Source organism: Dreissena polymorpha, chromosome 1 (assembly GCF_020536995.1).
Source record: "Dreissena polymorpha isolate Duluth1 chromosome 1, UMN_Dpol_1.0, whole genome shotgun sequence".
In the NCBI taxonomy this organism is placed as follows: Eukaryota; Metazoa; Mollusca; class Bivalvia; order Myida; family Dreissenidae; genus Dreissena; species Dreissena polymorpha.
The window spans coordinates 149676148-149697583 of record NC_068355.1 but is presented as its reverse complement, the minus strand read 5'-3'; the positions used below and the strand labels follow the sequence as shown (position 1 = coordinate 149697583).

Here is a 21436-nt window from a genome sequence, read left to right as displayed (position 1 = left end):
ATCTCTTCCAATACACATGTCACCATCTAAATAGTGCGTGCGCACTAACTGGGTAGCCGCAGCGACTACGTGATGATTGATTAACCATCCGATAATTGCAGGTTTTTTTGCAGACTTTGCAGACGGCACGGTTAAAGAAAGTCGGCAAAAATAATTAAAGAAAAAACAAAATTGATCTATTAATTACGTAGATCCACTATTAAGTCCAGCGAGTTTTGTCAGTTTGTTAACCCACCGATAATTACGAGTAACACCCATCTTATATAAACTGGAATCACAGTTCATTTTTTTACACTAACAAGTCATAATACTACACATAAACATTAAGAAAACACATTTCCTTGATTAGATATAAATTATTCGAGTAGAATTAAATTGCTACGTCATGACCTTCGACATTGTAAATGGCGGACGTATTGTAAATTAACATTCAACCCGCGTTCAATTAAAAAAATGGTGATTCAATAATGGAGAAAGCATTAACTGGATTTAACAAACATTTGATTAGGTTTGTTAAACCAGATAACAACAAGGAAAATTTGGATTATTAAAGTTAAACTACTACTGGTAAGGCATTCTTAAGTGTATATATTTCGGACATGTATAGTATTCGGATAAACATTAATAGATCTACTAGATGTTCCATTCATTTAGATTGTGTTTTTGTACAAAAGCTATCATAGGGATGATGATAATACAAGAGGGCCATGATGGCCCTGTATCGCTCCACTGTTTTTTTCTTTGCGAAAAAAACGTGTAATGCGCATGGGTTGAAATGTACTCAAGCATGTGATTGTGACTTTCTCTTTCTATCCCTCGTCCCACTGGGCGCATAAAGTTGGAAGGGTGAGCATTTTTATATATGGAAAAAGTTACTACCGTGTTAACTAAACAGACAAAAAAGCCCGGGAATTGTTGCACAGGTCCTTTGCTTATAACGTAGGTACATTTATCTCTCCAAAAGATATTGTCGTGCTTTCTATTTCACATATTTTTAGATGCTGAAGATCAAATCTACGCATTTGATTTGAAACAGATTCACAAGACCCATAGGAATCTAAATGCCTTAACCCTTTACCAAACAACACATTTTGGACTTTCCCAATTTGAAAGAGGTTGCAGACGTCAATTGAATTAAAATGGAATATGAAGGAAATGATCAGGTAGGGTAGAAATAATTGTGATAAAAGGAGAAATTGCTCATCAACCCACACATCCCTAAGACCAACAGGCCTGAGAATATTATGATAATCTAAAGATTATTTCTTTATATTTATAAATGTATTTAATTAAGTTATACATTTGACTTCTAAGATCAATTCATAACTTGTATTAAGAAAATTATAAAATGGTCAGAAATATATATGGATTGTTGAGCAATTGACAATCATTTCAACAATTCATGATCAGTCACTATTCACAAATGGAACAATGAATCATTAGTTATTAAAAAGCAGCATATACGATAGTTAAGAACATTGCACTTCATTAATTTCAACACATTCTCTTGGATACAAAGTTTGAGTTTACCGTGCAGTATCATATATTGACTTTCCTTGAAATAATTATGTTCATGGAAGTTGTGTTTTTAAAATCAATAATATATTATTAAACTGGTTTTAACACTACAAAAAAGACATGAAATTAACATGTCATCTAAAATATTTTCATCCGGATATATGGTCACTTTCGACATACTTAAATAAAACCCGACATTTTTCAGTTTATAAGAAAAACACTCATAACACATGTTCTTACTTCAATGCCTTTGTAAGCAGTCACCATCTGACCTAAAATGGCACTAAATGACAGGGTTTTATCTCATGTTAACAAGATGTTGATGTTGTTGTTGGTCACAGCCAAACGGCCGCAGTAATCTCCACTGGTAAACGTCATATGTTCAGTTTTGTGACCCCCAGGGCCGGGTCAAATTTGAGCCAAGGGGAATAATTTGAACAAATTTGGTAGAGGACTATTAGATATCAGTACATACCAAATTTAGTAGCCCTAGGCTCTATAATTAAGAACAAGAAGATTTTTAAAGTTTGCACAAAATAGGCCTTATTTAAGCATATGTTCATTTTTGTGACCCCTGGGGCAAGGTCAAATTTGTTCCTAGGGGCATAATTTGAACAAACTAAGTAGAGAACTATTAGATGTCACTACACTGAATTTGGTAGAAATAGGCCCAATGGTTATGGACAAGATTTTTATAGTTTGCACAAAATGGGCCTTATATAAGCATATGTTCAATTTTGTGACCCCTGGGGAACGGTCAAATTTGATCCCAGGGGCTTAATTTGAACAAACTTGGTAGAGGACTATAAGATGTCATTACATACTAAATTTGGTAGCCGTATGCCATACAGTTATGGACAAGAAGATTTTTAAAGTTTGCACAAAATAGGCCTTATATAAGCAAATTTTCGATTTTTTGACCCCCCAGGGCAGGGTCAAATTTGACCCCAGGGGCATAGTTTGAACAAACTTGGTAGAGGACTATTAGATGTCACTACATACCAAATTTGGTAGCCCTAGGCCCAATGGTTATGGACGAGAAGATTTTTAAAGTTTTCACAAAATAGGCCTTATATAAGCAAATTTTCAATTTTTTGACCCCCTGGGGCAGGGTCAAATTTGACCCCAGGGGCATAATTTGAACAAACTTGGTAGAGGACTATAAGATGTCACTACATACCAAATTTGGTAGCCCTTGGCCCAATGGTTATGGACAAGAAGATTTTTAAAGTTTACACAAAATAGGCCTTATATAAGCAAATGTTAAATTTTTTGACCTCCCGGGGCAGGCTCAATTAGACCCCAGGGGCATAATTTGAACAAACTTGATAGAGGACAATAAGATGTCACTACATACAAAATTTGGTAGCCCTAGGCCCAATGGTTATGGACAAGAAGATTTTTAAAGTTTGCACAAAATAGGCCGTATATAAGCAAATTTTCAATTTTTTTAACCCCCTGGGGCAGGGTCAAATTTGACCCCAGGGGCATAATTTGAACAAAATTGGTAGAGGACTATAAGATGTCACTACATAGCAAATTTAGTAGCCCTAGGCCCAATTGTTATGAAAAAGAAGATTTTTTAAGTTTGTACAAAATAGGCCTTATATAAGCAAATTTTCAATTTTTTAACCCCCCGGGGCAGGGTCAAATTTGACACCAGGGGCATAATTTGAAAAACTTGGTAGAGGACTATAAGATGTCACTACATACCAAATTTGGTAGCCCTAGGCCCAATGGTTATGGACAAGAAGATTTTTAAAGCTTGCACAAAATAGGCCTTATATAAGCAAATTTTCAATTTTTTAACCCCCCGGGGCAGGGTCAAATTTGACCCCAGGGGCATAATTTGAACAAACTTGGTAGAGGACAATAAGATGTCACTACATACCAAATTTTGTAGCCCTATGCCATACGGTTATGGACAAGAAGATTTTTAAAGTTTGCACAAATAGGCCTTATATAAGCAAATTTTCAATGTTTTGACCCCCCGGGGCAGGGTAAAATTTAACCCCAGGGGCATAATTTGAGCAAACTTGGTAGAGGACTATAAGATGTCACTACATAGCAAATTTGGTAGCCCTAGGCCCAATGGTTATGGACAAGAAGATTTTTAAAGTTTGCACAAAATAGGCCTTATATAAGCAAATTTTCAATTTTTTAACCCCCCGGGGCAGGGTCAAATCTGACCCCAGGGGCATAATTTGAACAAACTTGGTAGAGGACTATAAGATGTCAATACATACCAAATTTGGTAGCCCTAGGCCTAATGGTTATGGACAAGAAGATTTATAAAGTTTGCACAAAATAGGCCTTATATAAGCAAATTTTTAATTTTTTGACCCCCCGGGGCTGGGTCAAATTTGACCCCAGGGGCATAATTTGAACAAATTTGAAAGAGGTTCACCACAGGAACATTCCTGAGGAATTTCATCAGATTTGGACGAGTAGTTTAGGACAAGAAGATGTTTGAAGAAAAAGTTAACGCACGGACGCACGCACGGACGCACACACGACGGACACAGGACCATGACATAAGCCCCGCTGGCCTTTGGCCAGTGGAGCTAATAATGAGGATAAATATGTGATGAAAAGGTGCTACCGGTACATATCTTAATTTACTTATATGTCTTAAAGGACTAAAATGTGTTATGATTAAGTAGATTTTAATGAGCATTTATTGTTTTAACAAATAAACATAGTATAGTGATAGAAATAATAAAAGTTGTAAAATGAACATGTTTTGTTTTTGAAAAACTTAAAAGTCGATATTGTTTGCACAAATTATTAATATTTTGTCCTTATCTGTGTGTACCAATTCATTAAAATATGTTGTGTTATGTATCATGGTATTTTTATTTAATAAAGCAGTATAACTTTTTAAGATATTGTGTTTCTCTTAGAGCATATGTTTATCTAAAAAAAAAAATATTACACAGTGCCCCAGATAATTATTTGGGAAATAGGGTTATCACCCATTGATTTTGAATAATAGGGTGATTTCATTCTTGAAATAGGGTGAAATGAGTTCTAAACATGCATATTGTTGAATCATTGCTGCTTTACTTCTGTTGAAGCTGCACACTTGTATTGATTCAATGAAGCTGAAAACTATCATAATTACCTTTAACTGATGTTTCATAACATCTTTAATCCTTGCAACTGTCCATAATATAAACTTTTAACTTTAAATTTTAGATAGCATGAATGATTCAGCACTTATTGGCTCTTGCTGTCTTGGTTCAACTTCAAACAAGTTTGCGATCGACTGATGTTTTGGCGCAACAATCGCGGACGTCTTTCGACCTCTCTTAGACATTTTTATTTCGCATCGTAATAGAAACTGAAAGTACAGACGCTTTCAAATACATGCACAATAAGCGACGGATTAAGTCAGATTGAAGACGCATGTGTATGTCGTCATAAATAATTTGGTCAGACGCTTTGATTAACTATGAAATTTAGTCCGCAGAGCGTTTGGATAACTTTGACTGTTTTCCTGCTCATTCATCCATGCGCTTGTTAAATAAAAGCGTTGCCGCGTCACGATAATAATTTCAAAGAGAAAATACAGAAAATGAGCAAAGCATTTTTTATCAAAGCTATAGTATCCTACGCATCGAATTTGAAAAATTTGCGTAAAAGTCAATTTGTTTGCATTTTCAATACGCATGATATTGTATTTCTTTGCGTTTTTAAACATTTTAATAGGGTGAAAGACGCAGATACGCAGCTTATCTGGGGCACTGATTACAGACAAAACCACAATTAACGTGCTTCAAAATGACCCCAGCATTTTTTAAATTTGACCCCCCAAAATTTCAGTCCAGGGGTCATTGACTCCTGGTTTTTAAAATCTATTGAAATCCCTGTGTAGTAGCACAGTTTTCTGCAATTTATGGGCAAGTTTAATGAAGGGTCCCAAAAAAAATTGAATAAAATAGGGCTAAATTAGTCGTGTCTGTATTCATTTTCAAGTGTAGTAATTTTAGGGAAACTAAATACTTGGAGTGCATGCTTGTGAAGTAATCACGAGAGCTGTGTTTTAAATGCATATAAAGTGATTGAAATTAGGCTCTGCTTTATTTGGTTAACGGAGGTTTCGTCACACTGAATTTACTGTAGAAAACGGGTAGAGGGTTCTTCACAATGGTAATATATAGGTGTGAATAATACCGGGAATCTTTAGCACCTTTGATTGACACCTTTCTTCTAAGTTAAAACAACATGTTTTTTGTTGTTAAATTAAATACATTTAGATAAATTGAAGTATTTAAAATGTTGCAATTAAATAACATAACACAATGTTGTAAATGATTCACAAAAATCCATTTATTCACATACAACACAATATTACACAATACATTAACATACAACTCTACTCAATAAACGGTATAATAACATACTTACCTTTACACAACACAAATTTATTTGCAAACAATATTACACAAAACATAAATATTTACATATAAAACATAAAGATATAATCAAATACAACTCTACTCAATAAACGGTATAATAATATACTTACCTTTACACAACACAAATTTATTTGCAAACAATATTACACCAAACATAAATATTTACATATTTATAAAAGGGAAAGGGGGACGAGCATGTAGAATCCAAGGTCAGCACCCCCGGCTCGCGTATTGATTCTTCGATGCCACCCTGAAATAATGTTTATTTATTGAGCAAAGTTTGTGAACACTGTTGTTCATTATGTTAGGCGAAATAAAAATGCTGTAAACGATGTTGTTTATTACGTTACGTAAAATGAAAAAATAAAGAATAACATAAATTGTTCTTTGAATAAAAGCATACCTTCAACATCGTTGTTAGTCCTTACTGTTTGTCTATAGACGCTCCAGTTCTCCGGCTTCCACATTGATCCCCGGATCCACGTGCGCTCAACGTAATTGACGACATTCAGAAGAGGACTGCCAACCTGGAATAAGCAAAATTTATGACATATGCGTACATTACAGTTTAATTATTGTATTTTTATTATATATTAAGTTATTAACAATAGAAGACCATTAAAGTAATTACGCGAGTAATACATGTAAATACCACATGTGTTAAGTAAATAATAATGAGGTAAGTTATAAAAATATTAGTACCTCTTCAGCCTGTAGCATCATCTGTTCGAAGGCAGGAGTGATGTGTTCGCTCGGCAGATACGGCAAGGACATGAGTTTCCTCAAGAAGAGGAACTTGTCGCCCTTTGCCGCATAAGCTGTTGCGAGACTCTCATTCACCACCTTCCTGTACACACGTTAATTCCAGTGGAACACGAAGCCTTTCACGGTCGCTCTTGGATCCATTCATTATAAAACATCAACCTAACTAAATAGTTTCTAACAAGTAACAATTAAACTAGTGTCATATTTACTGAAACTACATAATTCACATATGTACATTTGGCAATTTAGAAAAACAAAATAATGCAATTTTACACTATGATTGATTTTCATATCACTGTATTTTTGTAAATCTAAATAATACAACATCGTACATTCCCATCAGAGCCTTCCATAGATGAATGGTACATCATGACTCTAGCAGTTTTCTCTGATGGTTTTCCTGAGTCAACTTCTTTAATTGCCAATTAAAGGCGTGTGTCGCTAATTGATTGTTTGCAATGTGCTAATTAATATGTTTGCACTATCAAGTAATCAATAATTGAAATATCTCATAATTGTAGATTGGTAGTCGATAGGGTGTGGACGTGTTTTCATGTGCTCCACAAATATGTGTTTTATTCATATATTACGCGCACACAAAAAGTTGATATTATGATAGAAAAAAGGATGATATGCACGCAATAACGCTAAAAAATAACATAAAGAAGCATATATCCAAATATATTTATTAACAACATCATATTCAATTCAGGGATCATATTTTTTCGGTTTTGTCGGTCCTAGACCGATTGGGGTCATGAAAGACCGATTGAAAATCCCAAACAGTCGGTCCGATTCTGTTTGCTATTAAAATTCCCGTGTTATGAAATCGATTAAACAGTGTACATGCTAACACACCCTAATGACATTCTTATCTCAATTAGGTGTAATAAACCATTCGCTGCAGTCTCTTAAGCGGTCAGGACCGGTTTATTGCACATCAGACCAAGAATCAAAAACTTGTGAACAGCGGATTAAAGACGCATCCGAAAAGACGCGTCTGAATGCACGCGCTGTAACTAAACAAAACATGCCGATACATTTTCCACCTGCGTAATAATCCAGTAATAGAATTATGAATGAAAGTCGCGGATCTGATCGACAGAACAGCCAAAGTTATTTTTATGGGCGGAACTTCACATAAAATAGTACACAAGAAAAATAATATACATTGAATAAATCTTTAGTAAAATCGTGTTAGAATCGAAATAATTCGTGTACTTTATACTTTGTTGTTGAATAACTCACGACCGGAAAATTAGATGCGTGGTTTCAAATGCTTCGCTCCCGTAATCAAATCCCTACGCATCTAAACTATTGGCCGTGGGTTATTTGACAACAAATTATTTCTTAATTATTTGGTTTGTTGTCAGTAGCCAACCTAGGCACAGACATTTGTTTGGTTCAGTGCATGTTTGTAAGCTATTATGGAGTCGACAACAATCTAAAACATCAGTATAGACTAACACAGATTAATAATATTGACAACGATGAAAAAAGTCTGATAAAACAGCACACGAAACAACAATGAAATACCAAATGATTAAACCAGTTGAGAAAACTCGTTCCGTTTAAAAAAAATACCTAAGGGAATTTAACTTGTACATGTATTATATCACCTTTATGAATGGCAAAATCAATAGTATACATATATTAACGTAATTTGTCATGATTTCGGATATACATTTTCGGATACTTTTCCCCATTTATATCCGGACCGATTGATGTTGCGGGAAAATATGATCCCTGGTTCAATTGCAATACAGTCAGTTTATCTATTCCGGCTCCTGTCCGATTCCGACATATTTCTAGATTGAATGGCTGGTACGGAGAGAGTATGTTTAGAAACTTAATTTTGTCTGTTGTTTCATGTAAAGTAATTATTTCTTTGTCTACTGAATGGATGTTTACAAAATGTATGAACTCTTGGTCTGCCAGCGCTTGGATTTCCAAAACAAGGCTTCAGATCGGTTGAATTTCCGGCGCGTTTTTTCGGACGTCTGAAAAGTCGGTGGACAACATTAATCTGTTCAATGACCGAGGTTACCAAAAGGTTCGTGTTATTTTCTTGAATTATATATATTTTACTCGTTACAGTCATCAATATGCATTTCCACCTTCATTTAATAAAGATAAACACCATTATATAAAGGCCAGTCAGTGTATCTATTCCGTACCAACTGGATGCATAACTCGGGGGCCGTATAAACATTACCGTAACTTCGACAAACATTTTTGGTGCATGTTTTGCGGATTTGGTCTGTTGTTTAATGCTATAGTTCGTCATTTAACTTGGTTGACATGCAAAGTATGCCTTGAAATAAAATGTTTGCAATATTTTCTCCCATTTGTAAATGTGTAATGAAAATAAATAAACTTTCAGTGGTCAGACAAACTGTCTTAACTGTCAGAATTACACCACAGGAGCTTGAAATTCTTTCACTACATAAAGTCTATGCATAAATTATTTAGAAAAAATACCCCACCCACCCCTCTTCTCTATATATAAAAAGACAGCTTGTCTTTTTATATATAGAGAAGAGGGGTGGGTGGGGTATTTTTTTAATAATTTATGCATAGACTTTATGTAGTGATAGAATTTCAAGCTCATGTGATTACACACACACACACACATATACATGTATGAACACTATTATAAACAAAAGCTATGATGAATTCTTTCAAATAATTGGTCTCATTATTCACAGTGTGTCACAATGTGTTCACTATATCCCTGCTGCAGGCTCATTAATGAGCAGTTTATAATTTTGTCACAATATTTACACAAATTATCCAATGCATTGAATAATATTCTTTGCATTAGGGAAATGCTAAATGTATGCTGTCTCAGAACAAATTTAAAGAGTATATGCTGACAGATATTATTATAAAGATAAAGTTATAATATTAATTCAAATAAATTGGCGGATTTCTAAATATTCATGAAACATTCTGTGTAGCCCGCATTACCTTAATTTTTAGGTTTAGACCATCCTAAACTGAAAGAGGTTGCAGATAACACACTAAGTTGTAATGTAATAAGACAAAGTTGATTTAGAAGGTTATATATCATTTTGATAAAAAGGGAAATTGCTCAAATTTGAGCAATTTCTCCTTTTATCACAATTATATCTAGTGTCATCATCAAAATCTTGTAAAACCCTGTTATTGCATTGTAAAGGGTAAACACTTGTTATATCATTTACATTTGCAGATACAATTGCCATGGGAAAGCAGAAGACAAACAGATCATCAGTTCATTGTAGTCCAGCTGTAGAGGCAGCAAAATCTGTAAAGCGGGTAATTAATTATCTTAATCAATTAAATAGTTATGCAGTAAAAAATATTTCAAAGTATAATGTGCATCTTATAATGGTACACATAACAATTTTGACTTAAATACCATTTTGATTGCTGTGTGTATCTTAGTTGTGAAATTCCTAAAGCCATTTTCAAATTCATTGAATACAGAGCACAGTTTCATACTTAACTTAGCTATAAATTAAAATGTATGTTATACTCACGCAGTACTGTATAAATAAACTATGATATCATAGGAAATATTTGCCTTTAATAAATGTAAACATATAAGGTTACATACAGTATGAACTGTAATAAAAATGAATACAGTATGGTACATGTGGTATTTTCTCACATGATCAGTTGATCACATTGTGCAACAAGGTGAACACAAAAGGATTTATTTTTTTTTATTTTACCCCATGTACAAAGTATGGGGCTGAATTGGATTCACATCGGTGGGTTGGTCCAGTGTCTGTAAACAAAAGTTGAAAATCTTTGTGGCCATTCAACAGAGTCAAATGATATGTTATACTAATATGCAATACAGTACTCCACAATTGCCTGTAGGTTTGTTTAATGATTCACTTCAAAATATACTTGTGGCCATTTGAATATGCCTGTCATTTATGACAGGTTGTATAATGTGATCACTTGTAGCTGGTGTGTGGGTGGGCTTCAGAGTTTGATTTGCTAAATAACTTAAGTACCCTTGCATAATGAACACCAAACTTTGTGTATAGACAGCTGGTACTTACATGAAAATCCCTTTAGAATTTAGTCAAGGTCATTGTGGATATAAATATAATTTGAGTGTCCGCTTAATTACTCAATAGTTTCTGCATGTATGGACAGCACATTTTTATGTCCACCAGTATATGCTGGGGGACATATTGATTTTTGCCCTGTCTGTTGGTCTGTTGGTTTGCGCCAACTTTAACATTTGCTATAACTTTTGCCATATTGCACATAGCTACTTGATATTTGGCATGCATGTCTCTCTCATGGATCTGCACATTTTGAGTGGTGAATGGTCAAGGTCAAGGTCATCCTTCAAGGTCGCACAGGTCAAATACATGGGTCAAACTCGCTCATTTCATTCACACTTTTGCACTAATTAACATACCGACTTGATATTTGGCTTAAGCTGTAAGAACTTGTTTCCCAAATGTTGTAAAATTATTAAGTTTAAACTAAATTGTTGCTGTAAATTGTAACAGGTATGAATGAGTTAACACATAACCAAACAATAAAGATATTTTAGATGTTTGTTGCAGATGACATAGGACATCACTAGGATAAAAGTAATATTTACTCATTTTAGCAATTTCTCCTTTTATCATAATGATTTCTACCCTACCAAATCAATTTCTTCCTTCTCTATCAAAGTTCCATTTTTTTCTGCAACCTCATTGAATATAGGACATTCCAAATGTATTGTTTGGTAACAAGTTGACACCGAACTTCATTTTTTCCCCCACAAAATATGTGATAATATACTCAATGAATATGCTAGTCCTTTATGTCTTGTTTGTTAATTATATATTTTTATATATTTTTATTTTGTTATTGATTTTAAACCTTTCAATGCTGCATTTCAAGATTTGGAATTAATGTGTCTATGGACTGGATTTAAGCACTTGCATCCAATTAGCTCAGCCTTCCAAAATAGCCAAAATGATTTGAGACAGTTTGTAACAAAGATTCAACTACACGAATGTGTGTGTTATCTTTGAAACACATTGTTGATAAGACACGCAAAAAATATCCAGCATTGAAAGTGTTATTTCAACAGGCAGTTGATTTGCTAGAAATAAAATTGTAAAATTATTACTTAATCGTGTTTTTTATTTACACCCCATATTTTGTAACAATGTCTCGATACCTTTTTGTACAAAAATCTGCTCAAAGTGACAGTCAAAAATCATTTTGAGATGACCCCCGAGAGCACACATCTAAAAATAGATATGCGATTCGGAATAGTTTCTCTGCTATCGCAAACGGACACGTCGGGTGCAGGTTTACACGCGTGGTTTTACCTACTTACACGTGCTCGATTTAATTCAAGTAAGTCTTAAATTATCGATAAAAAAAGTGTCTCTCATCATACGAAAACAGAGAAATGTGTCTATCGCACGTGAGAAATTTGCAGCGAAAAAGCGTAAGGTGTGACGGAATAGATACACTGACTGTATCATTTTATTCTATTCAATATATCAGTGTGACGAAACCTCCACTGCCCTCCTTCATAATATCAGTGTGACGAAACTGCATTGTGACGAAACCTCCATCACCCCTTTATTTAAAGGCATTGTACGATACATGAAAAAAACTGCTTAACAAGTTCCCAAAGGAGACCATTTTTACAAATGACAAATAGTAAGGACTTTTTGAACATGCCGTTAAATAACGCAAGTTGTGGCTATGGTTTAAGTAATACAGCCATGCAGAAGTTGGGGGTGAATTGGCGCAACACATTTTACCATTTATTGTCCGAAAAGTTAACTTAACAATAATTTTTGTAACAAATAAATGTTACTATATAAAATCGTCGATGAAAAAAAACGTTGGGCAAAATGAAGGAAAAACGTGAAACATATTTTAAAAGGTTTGTTTTTATAGATTGCACCATTGAGACTAAAGAACAGGTAACATATTCCGATAATTTTTTTCCGACACATGTGACACATCCCAGCGACTCAGAAAGCAACATATGTTAGAGGTAAGCAAATGCGCTATAACAACTTTAGTATAAATCTCCTTAACTAGGGTATATTTAACTTATTTTGGCAAAATATTACTTACACAGAAACATCATATTTTAAACGCTCATACAAACAAAAATTGCATTTTTCTTAAACAACAACAAACAACTGATTAAAAATAAAAAGTGTTGTAAAATTGGCAAAAGGCTACAGTAAATCATTACATTTGAGCGCGATCACTTTGTAACTTAGTCGTTATAAATATCTTTTATTTCAGATCTAAAACCAAATATAACAAAACAGAAACCCAGGGTTGTACCGCTGTATAGAAAGGCAGACTGGGATTCTTTCAAAACCCGCATGCAAGGAGTGAGTGGCAGGGTACTTGAAAAATGTGAAAGTACCTCGGTAATAGTTGCAATAATTCAACTCTAAGCTTTATAGCCCAATGGGCCGCCATAGCAAAAATTATCAAAGGTTCTGGGAGTCCGTTTATATGGACTAACCTCGGTAGAAGAACTTTGGTCATTTTTTTCAGATAAGATATCAACTGGTGTTAAACAATTTATTCCGTCAAAAACTGTGGGTACAAGAAGATCATTACCATGGATTACCTAACCGATAAAACGACTAATGAGAAAAAGAGATACACTATATTCAGACTAAACAACAATTGAGTTCATAAGACCAGGAAAATGTTCCTACATATTAAAAACCTCATCAAACGAAATACCAAAATCGATTATAATAAATATGTCAAGTCCATTTTAGGCATCGAAGACCCTGACGTTCAAGAGAACAGATCCAACTTTAATCCGAAGAAACCGTATAGTCTCTTAAAAAAACTCCAAACAAGACGCTCAAGGTATTTCTACTCTTTTTGACAATGTTTCAGGAAAATCAACTTCTGTGAATCAAGAAAAGGCAAATGTTTTGAACCAACAGTTCCAACCCGTTTTCACACCTATGTCCCCCCTTACCCTTTCTCAATCATGTTTATTTTTTTTCATAAATCTTTCAGAAAATTTCCAACAATGCCAAAGATCACAGTCAGTGTCAATGGGGTGCAGAAGTTGCTATCCAATCTTAAACCAGACAAGGCAGCAGGTCCCGACAACATCAAACCTCTTGTTCTAAAAAGAATTAAGTTCACAAATTCCTCCAATAATAACACTCCTTTTTCAGAAATCCTTGGACTCCGGAATTCTCCCGAAAGTATGGACATCTGCAAATATAATACCGCTGTGCAAGAAAGGGAACAAAGAAGACCCAGCAAATTACAGACCTATCTCTCTCATCTGTATTTTATGTAAATCCTTACAACATATAGTTTCCTCTAATCTTTCAGCTCATTTCAGTGAATATAACATACTAAATATGACTTACAGCATGGTTTCAGAAAAAAGCGTTCCTGCGAAACACAACGTCTACAACTCATTGATGACCTTGGCATTAAATATGACATCTGGACAACAAACTGATCTAATATTGATCGATTTCAGCAAAGCGTTTGACAAAGTGAGCCATCTTAAACTGCTTTTCAAATTACATGGCCATGGTGTGGATAAACTACTCTCTCATGGATCAAATCATTCCTTATAGGTCGTACTCAACGTGTTGTAGATGGAAAATTATCATCCGAGGTACCAGTGACATCCCGGGTACCACAAGGGTCTGTGCTTGGTTCGTTACTTTTTCTTCTCTATATAAATGACTTACCTCAATCTATTACTTATTAAGTTCGCTTATTTGTAGATGACACTGCCGTATTCCTAACAATCAACAATATGCATGACCGCCATACTCTACAAGAAGATTTAGATAAACTAATGAAATGGGAACATCTTTGGGACATGGAGTTCAACCCAAGCAAATACCAAGTTTTAAACATAACCAGAAATAAATCAAAATTCTTTTTTAATTACAGACTTCATGGACAAATATTAGAAACTGTTGACAATGCAAAATACTTAGGTGTGGACATTTCAAAATACCTTTCCTGCAACACCCATATAAAAAGAATTACAAATAACGCTAATAAATCTCTTGGTTTTCTCCGCAGGAACATACAGACACAAGAAATTCCAACATTCGCCAGCACGCATACAAGACCATAGTCAGACCACAGGTTGAATATGCGTCTTCAGTATGGAGTCCTCACACATCACAAAATATACAAAAAATGAACATGTACAGCGTCGAGCAGTCCGCTGGGTCAAGCATAACTATTCCCCATGCGACAGTGTCACTTTCATGCAACAGGAACTTGGTTGGCAGACCCTACAGGTCAGACGAAATGACACTAAATAAATAATCTTTTTCAAAATTGTCCGTGGTTTAGGGGCTGTGCCCCTACAATCATATATCGAGCGACCCACCAGATTCACTCGTCACATGCACCCCTCTAATACAGACAGATCCATACCACTGCAAATTATTATAAGATTTCATTTTTCGCAAGTGCTATTGTGAAGCGGAACAACCTCCCTGCCACTTCAGTTTTACATCCTGATATTGAAGGGTTTAAACAGTCCCTGCTTTCCCCTTCTGCCCCTTGAACTCCGGGAGACACGTTTTATCAGTTTTTAACTTTAAATCTTCACCTTGTATGATAAATCTATAAAACTTTTATCTTTCTCACTTTTTCACTTTTAACACTTTAAATCTGGCTCTGACTGCGCACCTGTCAATAATACCCGCAAGACAGACAGATGGACGGACGGACGGACGGGCGGGCGGGAAGGCAGGCAGGCAGGCAGGCAGACAATGTTAAATCTTTGATAACCGCATTGCAACGGTCATTGCAATGAATTGGTGGTTTAATCCCCATGTTATGCTTTCCGATGATAAATATATAGAAATATCAGTAAATTAAAACCGAAATTTCAATGTTTCAAACAGAAAAAAAACAACAGTGAAAATTATCGAAAATTGTGATTGTTTTACCGGAACTATTTGTAGATTTCTTTGGTTCCATATTTCAACCCCCAATTTTACCAAGGGCGACTTCACTGCATTGAATATTTATATAAACATATGGATGAGGGAGATGGAGAGGGGAAGGCGGAGGGGGAGAGGGGGAAAGGGAGAGAGGGGGAGTGGGAGAGGGGGATGGGGAGAGGGAGGAGAGGGAGAAGAAGAGGGAGAGATAGAAAGTGTGTGCGTGTGTGCGTGCGCGTGTGTGTGCGTGTGTGTTTGTGACACTATTCGGGATCACATTAAATCTTTAGTTATGATTTTATCAAGCTATTTTCGAAAACATGTTTACGCTAAATAGAAGTTGAGCAAAGTTTACTTCATTACTCTTTACTTCACTATGCTTTACTTAGCTACTGGCTTTACTAATGTATCCTTAACTTCACTACCCTTTACTTAAATAATGTTTTACATTCTTTATTTACAATTTTATCGGGCTACTAGAAATTTACATTGGTTTATAAAGCAACATAGACAGAAAACTCGAAATTATTTAAATTGTACTCTTTTATATCTGGTAATGTAAGAAGTGACACAAGTTTCGCCGATAATCGGTGTTTATGTGCTTACAATAAGGACGTGTTTCGTCGCTCTAATGATTGGCGTAATAATTACCGGGGTGCATGGGCTAAACCATTCGTTATATAACGTTAACGCAACTGCATTGATATTCCTGCGTTACGTTTAAGCACTCTTACTCATCGTTTAGTGTATACATGGTAAACAATGAGAAATCTGTATTTTCTTAAATAACGCACAATACACGTAAATCACAAACATAAGACTAGACTTGAAAAGTCGCGTTATTATACTTGTATGCGCCTTGCAATAATACTTATACGATAGTCTTATGCGAGTCTGTCTGCTTTATTATCAATTTGAGGCAACAAATAAAAAGAGTTGGACGTTTGAGATACTAAATATAATCGAACAATACGTTATGATCAATATTGACAATTCTACTCGTTATCGTGAAGTTAGTGAATTGCATTTAACTGGTTTTAAAATACCGTACGATACCTAAATTAGCCTAAATAGCATTTACGACCGAACGACTATCGATTGAATGTTCAGGTGGTCTAAAGATATTGAATTTCTTAACATGGGCATACTTTATGTTAATTCTGCAAACTCGAGTTTAGTGTTTGAATGTGTGTTTGTTAATGCTGTGATATTTTGGACACTCACTAGGTTTCCTTTCAGTAATATATTTGTTTCAAAGACGATTGTGTGACATCGATACTTAAGTAGAACAAGGGTCTACTAAATATATGTTAACTTCACTTTTACGGGATTACTTCTGGAGTAAATATTAACAATTCAATTAGACGGACATTTATTACATTGCGTGCAAGAAAATGGATCGTAACATTATTTCATGGGATTTCGAATTCAGTTACCTCGTGGACAGTGACCCATGAAAACACGCGTAATCTTACATTTTATGACATTATCATAAGGCTAAACGCATAGTTCTTTTTTTTTACAGCAGTCATTAAAGTATCATCAATAGAAGAATTGAGTTAATGTATTGGTGCTTGTTTGTTATATCATACCATTTACTTTTGTTTAAATTGTTTTTACGCTACTACTACTGCTGCTGCTGCTGCTTCTGCTACTACTGCTACTACTACTTCTACTACGACTACTACTTCTACAACAACAACTACTACTACTACTACGACTACTTGTAGTGACTACTACTACTACTACTACTACTACTTCTACTACTACTACTACTACTACTACTACTTCTACTACTACTACTACTACTACTACTACTACTACTACTACTACTACTACTACTACTACTACTACTGCTGCTGCTGCTACTACTACTACTACTACTACTACTACGACGACGACGACTACGACGACTACGACGAGGACGACTACGGGGACTACGACGACGACGACGACGACGACGACGACGACGACGACGGCGACGACGACTACGACTACGACGACGACGACGACGACGACGACGACGACGACTACGACGACGACTACGACGACGACGACGACGACGACGACGACGACGACGACGACGACGGCGACGACGCGACGACTACTACGACGACGACGACTACTACGACGACTACTACTACTACGACTACTACTACTACTACCACCACCACCACCACCACCACCACCACCACCACCACCACCACCACCACCACCACACTACTACTACTACTACTACTACTACTACTACTACTTCTACAACTACTTCTACTACTACTACTACTACTACTACTACTACTACTACTACTACTACTACTACTACTACTACTACTACTACTACTATTACTTCTACTACTACTGCTACTACTACTACTACTTCTACTACTTCTACTACTACTAATGCTTCTGCTAGTAATGCGTCTGCTACTGCTACATTTGCTACTATTGCTGCTGCTGCTGTTGCTGCTACAACAACAACAACAACAACTGCTCCTACTTCTACTTCTACTACTACCACCACCACCACCGACGCCACCACCACAACCACCACCATCACCACAACCACCACTACCACCACCATCACCATCACAACCACCAAAACCACCAAAATCACCACCAGCACCAAAGAGCCACATTTAAATGTTCGCTTTTTAATTTCATTCAAATTGAAACTAACATTGTTAATTTTTTAATTGCAGGTCGATTCTTAATATTCGAAGTATCATTCAAGTGAAAAGACTCGATCATTTATTGCCAATTCAACAGCCGCAGAACGTATGATCGATGGCGGGCGTATACCGGAAACCCGTTCTGGCGCAACAGTCTGACCTCCCAGCTCCTCCCGCCTTATACAGTCGCGGACCCGCCTCGCCTCGAGAAAGGTCTGGGAACTGGATATCGGGGACACACATCTGGATCAAGGCAAGCCTCCCGGAAGAGAGTCCCTGTCTCCTTACAGGTGTCTGCATCTTAGGAGACAGTCTGATCGTCTGCGATAATGAGAACAAGACGCTGAAGCGCTTCCACATCGATGGGAGGTTCTTGGAGGAAGTCTTTTTAACGGATCCATGTGGTATTTGTAAATTACCGAATTCTAATGACGTTGCAATAACTGAACCAGAAATAAATCAAATAACTGTATGTTGCCTTGACGCAGCTATTGTTGTGACGTTTTCCCTTTCCACAAAAAAGAAATACCAAAGCATCGCCGCTCTTGACGATAAATATGTGGTAGGGTGTTGTGATGTGGCATCACCGTGTATAGATTTCATTGACTCCAACGGAACCATTCTCTATTCATTAAAAAGTAAAAACGAAACATTAACATTATTCAAAAATCCCGCCTCAGTAACGTGTTTGTCGTCTGACAACATTCTGATCAGCGATCCCGGAAGTTGCGCAGTTATCTGCGCAACACCTCTTGGTGACCAACGCTTTAAACTTGAGACGCAGGGTCGACCTAGTGGCATATGTGTCGACGAAAGTGGGTCCATCTACATGGCGCATTATGATTCCAACATTGTGTACAGACTCACTAATGAAGGCAAAATTGAAACCGTTGCTGTAGATCAAAGGTATCACTTACGAAGTCCATTGGCAGCTTGTGTATCCAACGGGATTTTAGCTATCACCGAGGAAACACCAAGCGACAGAATCCTTTTAATCAAGGTATGCATATCAAGAACGGAAGTACCGGGGTAATTAATGTTCAAATGATTTTTGGTCATGTAGTTAATTCGTTGAAAGTCGATTAATTTTTTAGGTCAGTTTTATGTAGAAAATACAGCGATTACTTACGATAAGAACATAAAACAATAGGTCTTCAGTCAAATCGCCATTGATAAAATCATATTACATGTGTGTTGTGTTCGACGATTTTTTCCACTGAAATTCTGGAAAGTTGTATATTACATTTGATTATAAGGTGTTAAAATTCCAGGACAAACTTAGTAATTTTTTATTTAAGATAAAATAACACTGCTGCAGATATAACTTTTTTCTACAGTTAACAGACGTTCTGGAAAAGCAGAGCACATGCGTGAGCCTCTCCGGACTGCAATTTCAATAACACGCCGACAGTCAAACAAGCACAACACGTGGACAACATAACGTCGCGTTGTCATGGTTTCAGTTGATTACACATAATGCTGCATACGCTGTAGAATATTTCTTGCGATGTTTTACATTTGCCTTATTATAATTATTAGCACGATTCTCATCGACCGTGAAGATCAGATTAAATGGAAATTAGATTAACAATTATTTGCAGGAAAAAGATTTTATAACAATTTGCTTGGTAAGCTATTATGTAATTGGTTGTCCCAATGTTACTGATTGTGTCTAGGAATTGCAAGACAACGCAACTTTATAATATGACAAAGTATAACGGGAGTCAGTGTCACGTGTAGTACACGATGATTATATACTAAGGAACATTTTCTTAATTTACATAAAAGTTAGTTGTATTAAAATATTCAAACATACATTTCAAATTTACCGGGCTTTTATTATCATTTTAGATGGTTTATGATATCATACATGACAAATTGTACTGTATTTACTCCGTGTATAAACATATATATAAACAGCACACAAAATATGTTATACATATAGTATTGCAATGTAAACATGTAGACATTTAAACAAATCGCTTTTCTTGTTAAATAAACAACTATTTTCTGTTTGTTATTGTAAATATATTGAATTTATTTAAAATGCACATATTCGTCAACAACTATACTTTCATTAGACTATAAAGATATATAGAGCATATCTCTCCATTGAGGTTCCTAATTATAAAGATGTTAATTCGTATGATTTGATAGAAAAACGTTGACCAGTAATTTAAAATGAACGTAGTTTAATTTAAAAGAAATAAAACCGTGATCGTGTTTTGTCTGGATGCAATATACATTTAATTCTTTTCTCTGTAAACGGTCATTATAATAATTTTCGTTTTACTTCCAGCTACTAGTATATTTATTCATGACATTTATGGTATCAAGAACGTCGTTAAGTGAGGAAATAATTGACGACAAAAACATTTATTAATAACGTATTGTGCTGCAACTCACTTCGCGATACATTAATTGGCCTGGGGCGTAGCCCTAAGGCCATAGCAATGATACAAATTTCTGAGACAGTCAGAATTGGCTGGCTGACAAAACCCACGAATGAATGAATTCCTAAAAGTCCGATTTACCACTTGGCGGTAATTCATGCGCAATCAAAGAATTTATTATAAATACAGAACATCACTATATGACATATTGAAGCAAAATTGCTAAGCATTGGCTACGACATAGTTTTTATTATTGTTTGCATATTCATGCGAGAATTAGTTCCTCACTTGACGGTCTAGGCCGAAAATGTACGAGTGTCTTCGGAGACGGTAAGAAGAATTTTTTCTGATACATTTTTTGAAGACATTACATTTGGTATTTATAAACATTTTTTAAGATATTGTTATTTTATTTTGCGTTAAAGAGACATTGAAGTAAAAAAAAAACAAAAAAAAAAACAACAAATATGCATGATCATTCTCGGAAGTATACGAAGTTACCGGATATGATATTTCACTAGGGAGATCCAGCGCGCAAATCGAGCGTGAAAAGTTCTACATGAGGCAACGTACACAATCTGTAAACCGTTCTTTATCAGGGTAAAGGCCCAGTCTCACTAAGATGCCGGTGGAGCCTCTTTGCGTGATCCGGGATCTACCGGGACGAACCGGGGCTCTACCGGGATGAACCGGGTCTCCATCGGGGACGACCGGGTTGAACCGGG

At 35.7% G+C, this 21436-nt stretch overlaps 2 protein-coding genes across 5 annotated transcripts in view; one reads left to right on the top strand and one right to left on the bottom strand.

Moving 5' to 3' along the window:
* Window positions 1–7059, bottom strand: part of LOC127855305 (uncharacterized) — a 36790-nt gene extending 29731 nt beyond the window's left edge. Inside the window, exon 1 of the mRNA XM_052390766.1 lies at window positions 7037–7059. Within this exon, the coding sequence (XP_052246726.1) occupies window positions 7037–7044 (8 nt within the window). The 5' untranslated portion in view covers window positions 7045–7059. The remainder of the gene's footprint in view (window positions 1–7036) is intronic.
* A 1385-nt stretch (window positions 7060–8444) lies between these two features.
* Window positions 8445–20333, top strand: LOC127855539 (uncharacterized). Of its 4 annotated transcripts, none has more exons than XM_052391267.1 (4): window positions 8445–8757; window positions 9919–10004; window positions 18349–19318; window positions 19656–20333. In XM_052391267.1, the coding sequence occupies exons 3-4, from the start codon at window positions 18434–18436 to the stop codon at window positions 19716–19718; spliced, it is 948 nt and encodes a 315-aa protein (XP_052247227.1). In that variant the 5' UTR covers window positions 8445–8757; window positions 9919–10004; window positions 18349–18433; the 3' UTR covers window positions 19719–20333. The 4 variants fall into 4 exon arrangements, with proteins under 4 accessions (XP_052247227.1, XP_052247240.1, XP_052247234.1 ...); XM_052391280.1 differs by lacking the exons at window positions 8445–8757; window positions 9919–10004 and adding exons at window positions 12341–14392; window positions 14772–14995; XM_052391274.1 differs by lacking the exons at window positions 8445–8757; window positions 9919–10004 and adding an exon at window positions 16748–17114.
* The last annotated feature ends 1103 nt before the right edge of the window (window positions 20334–21436 follow it).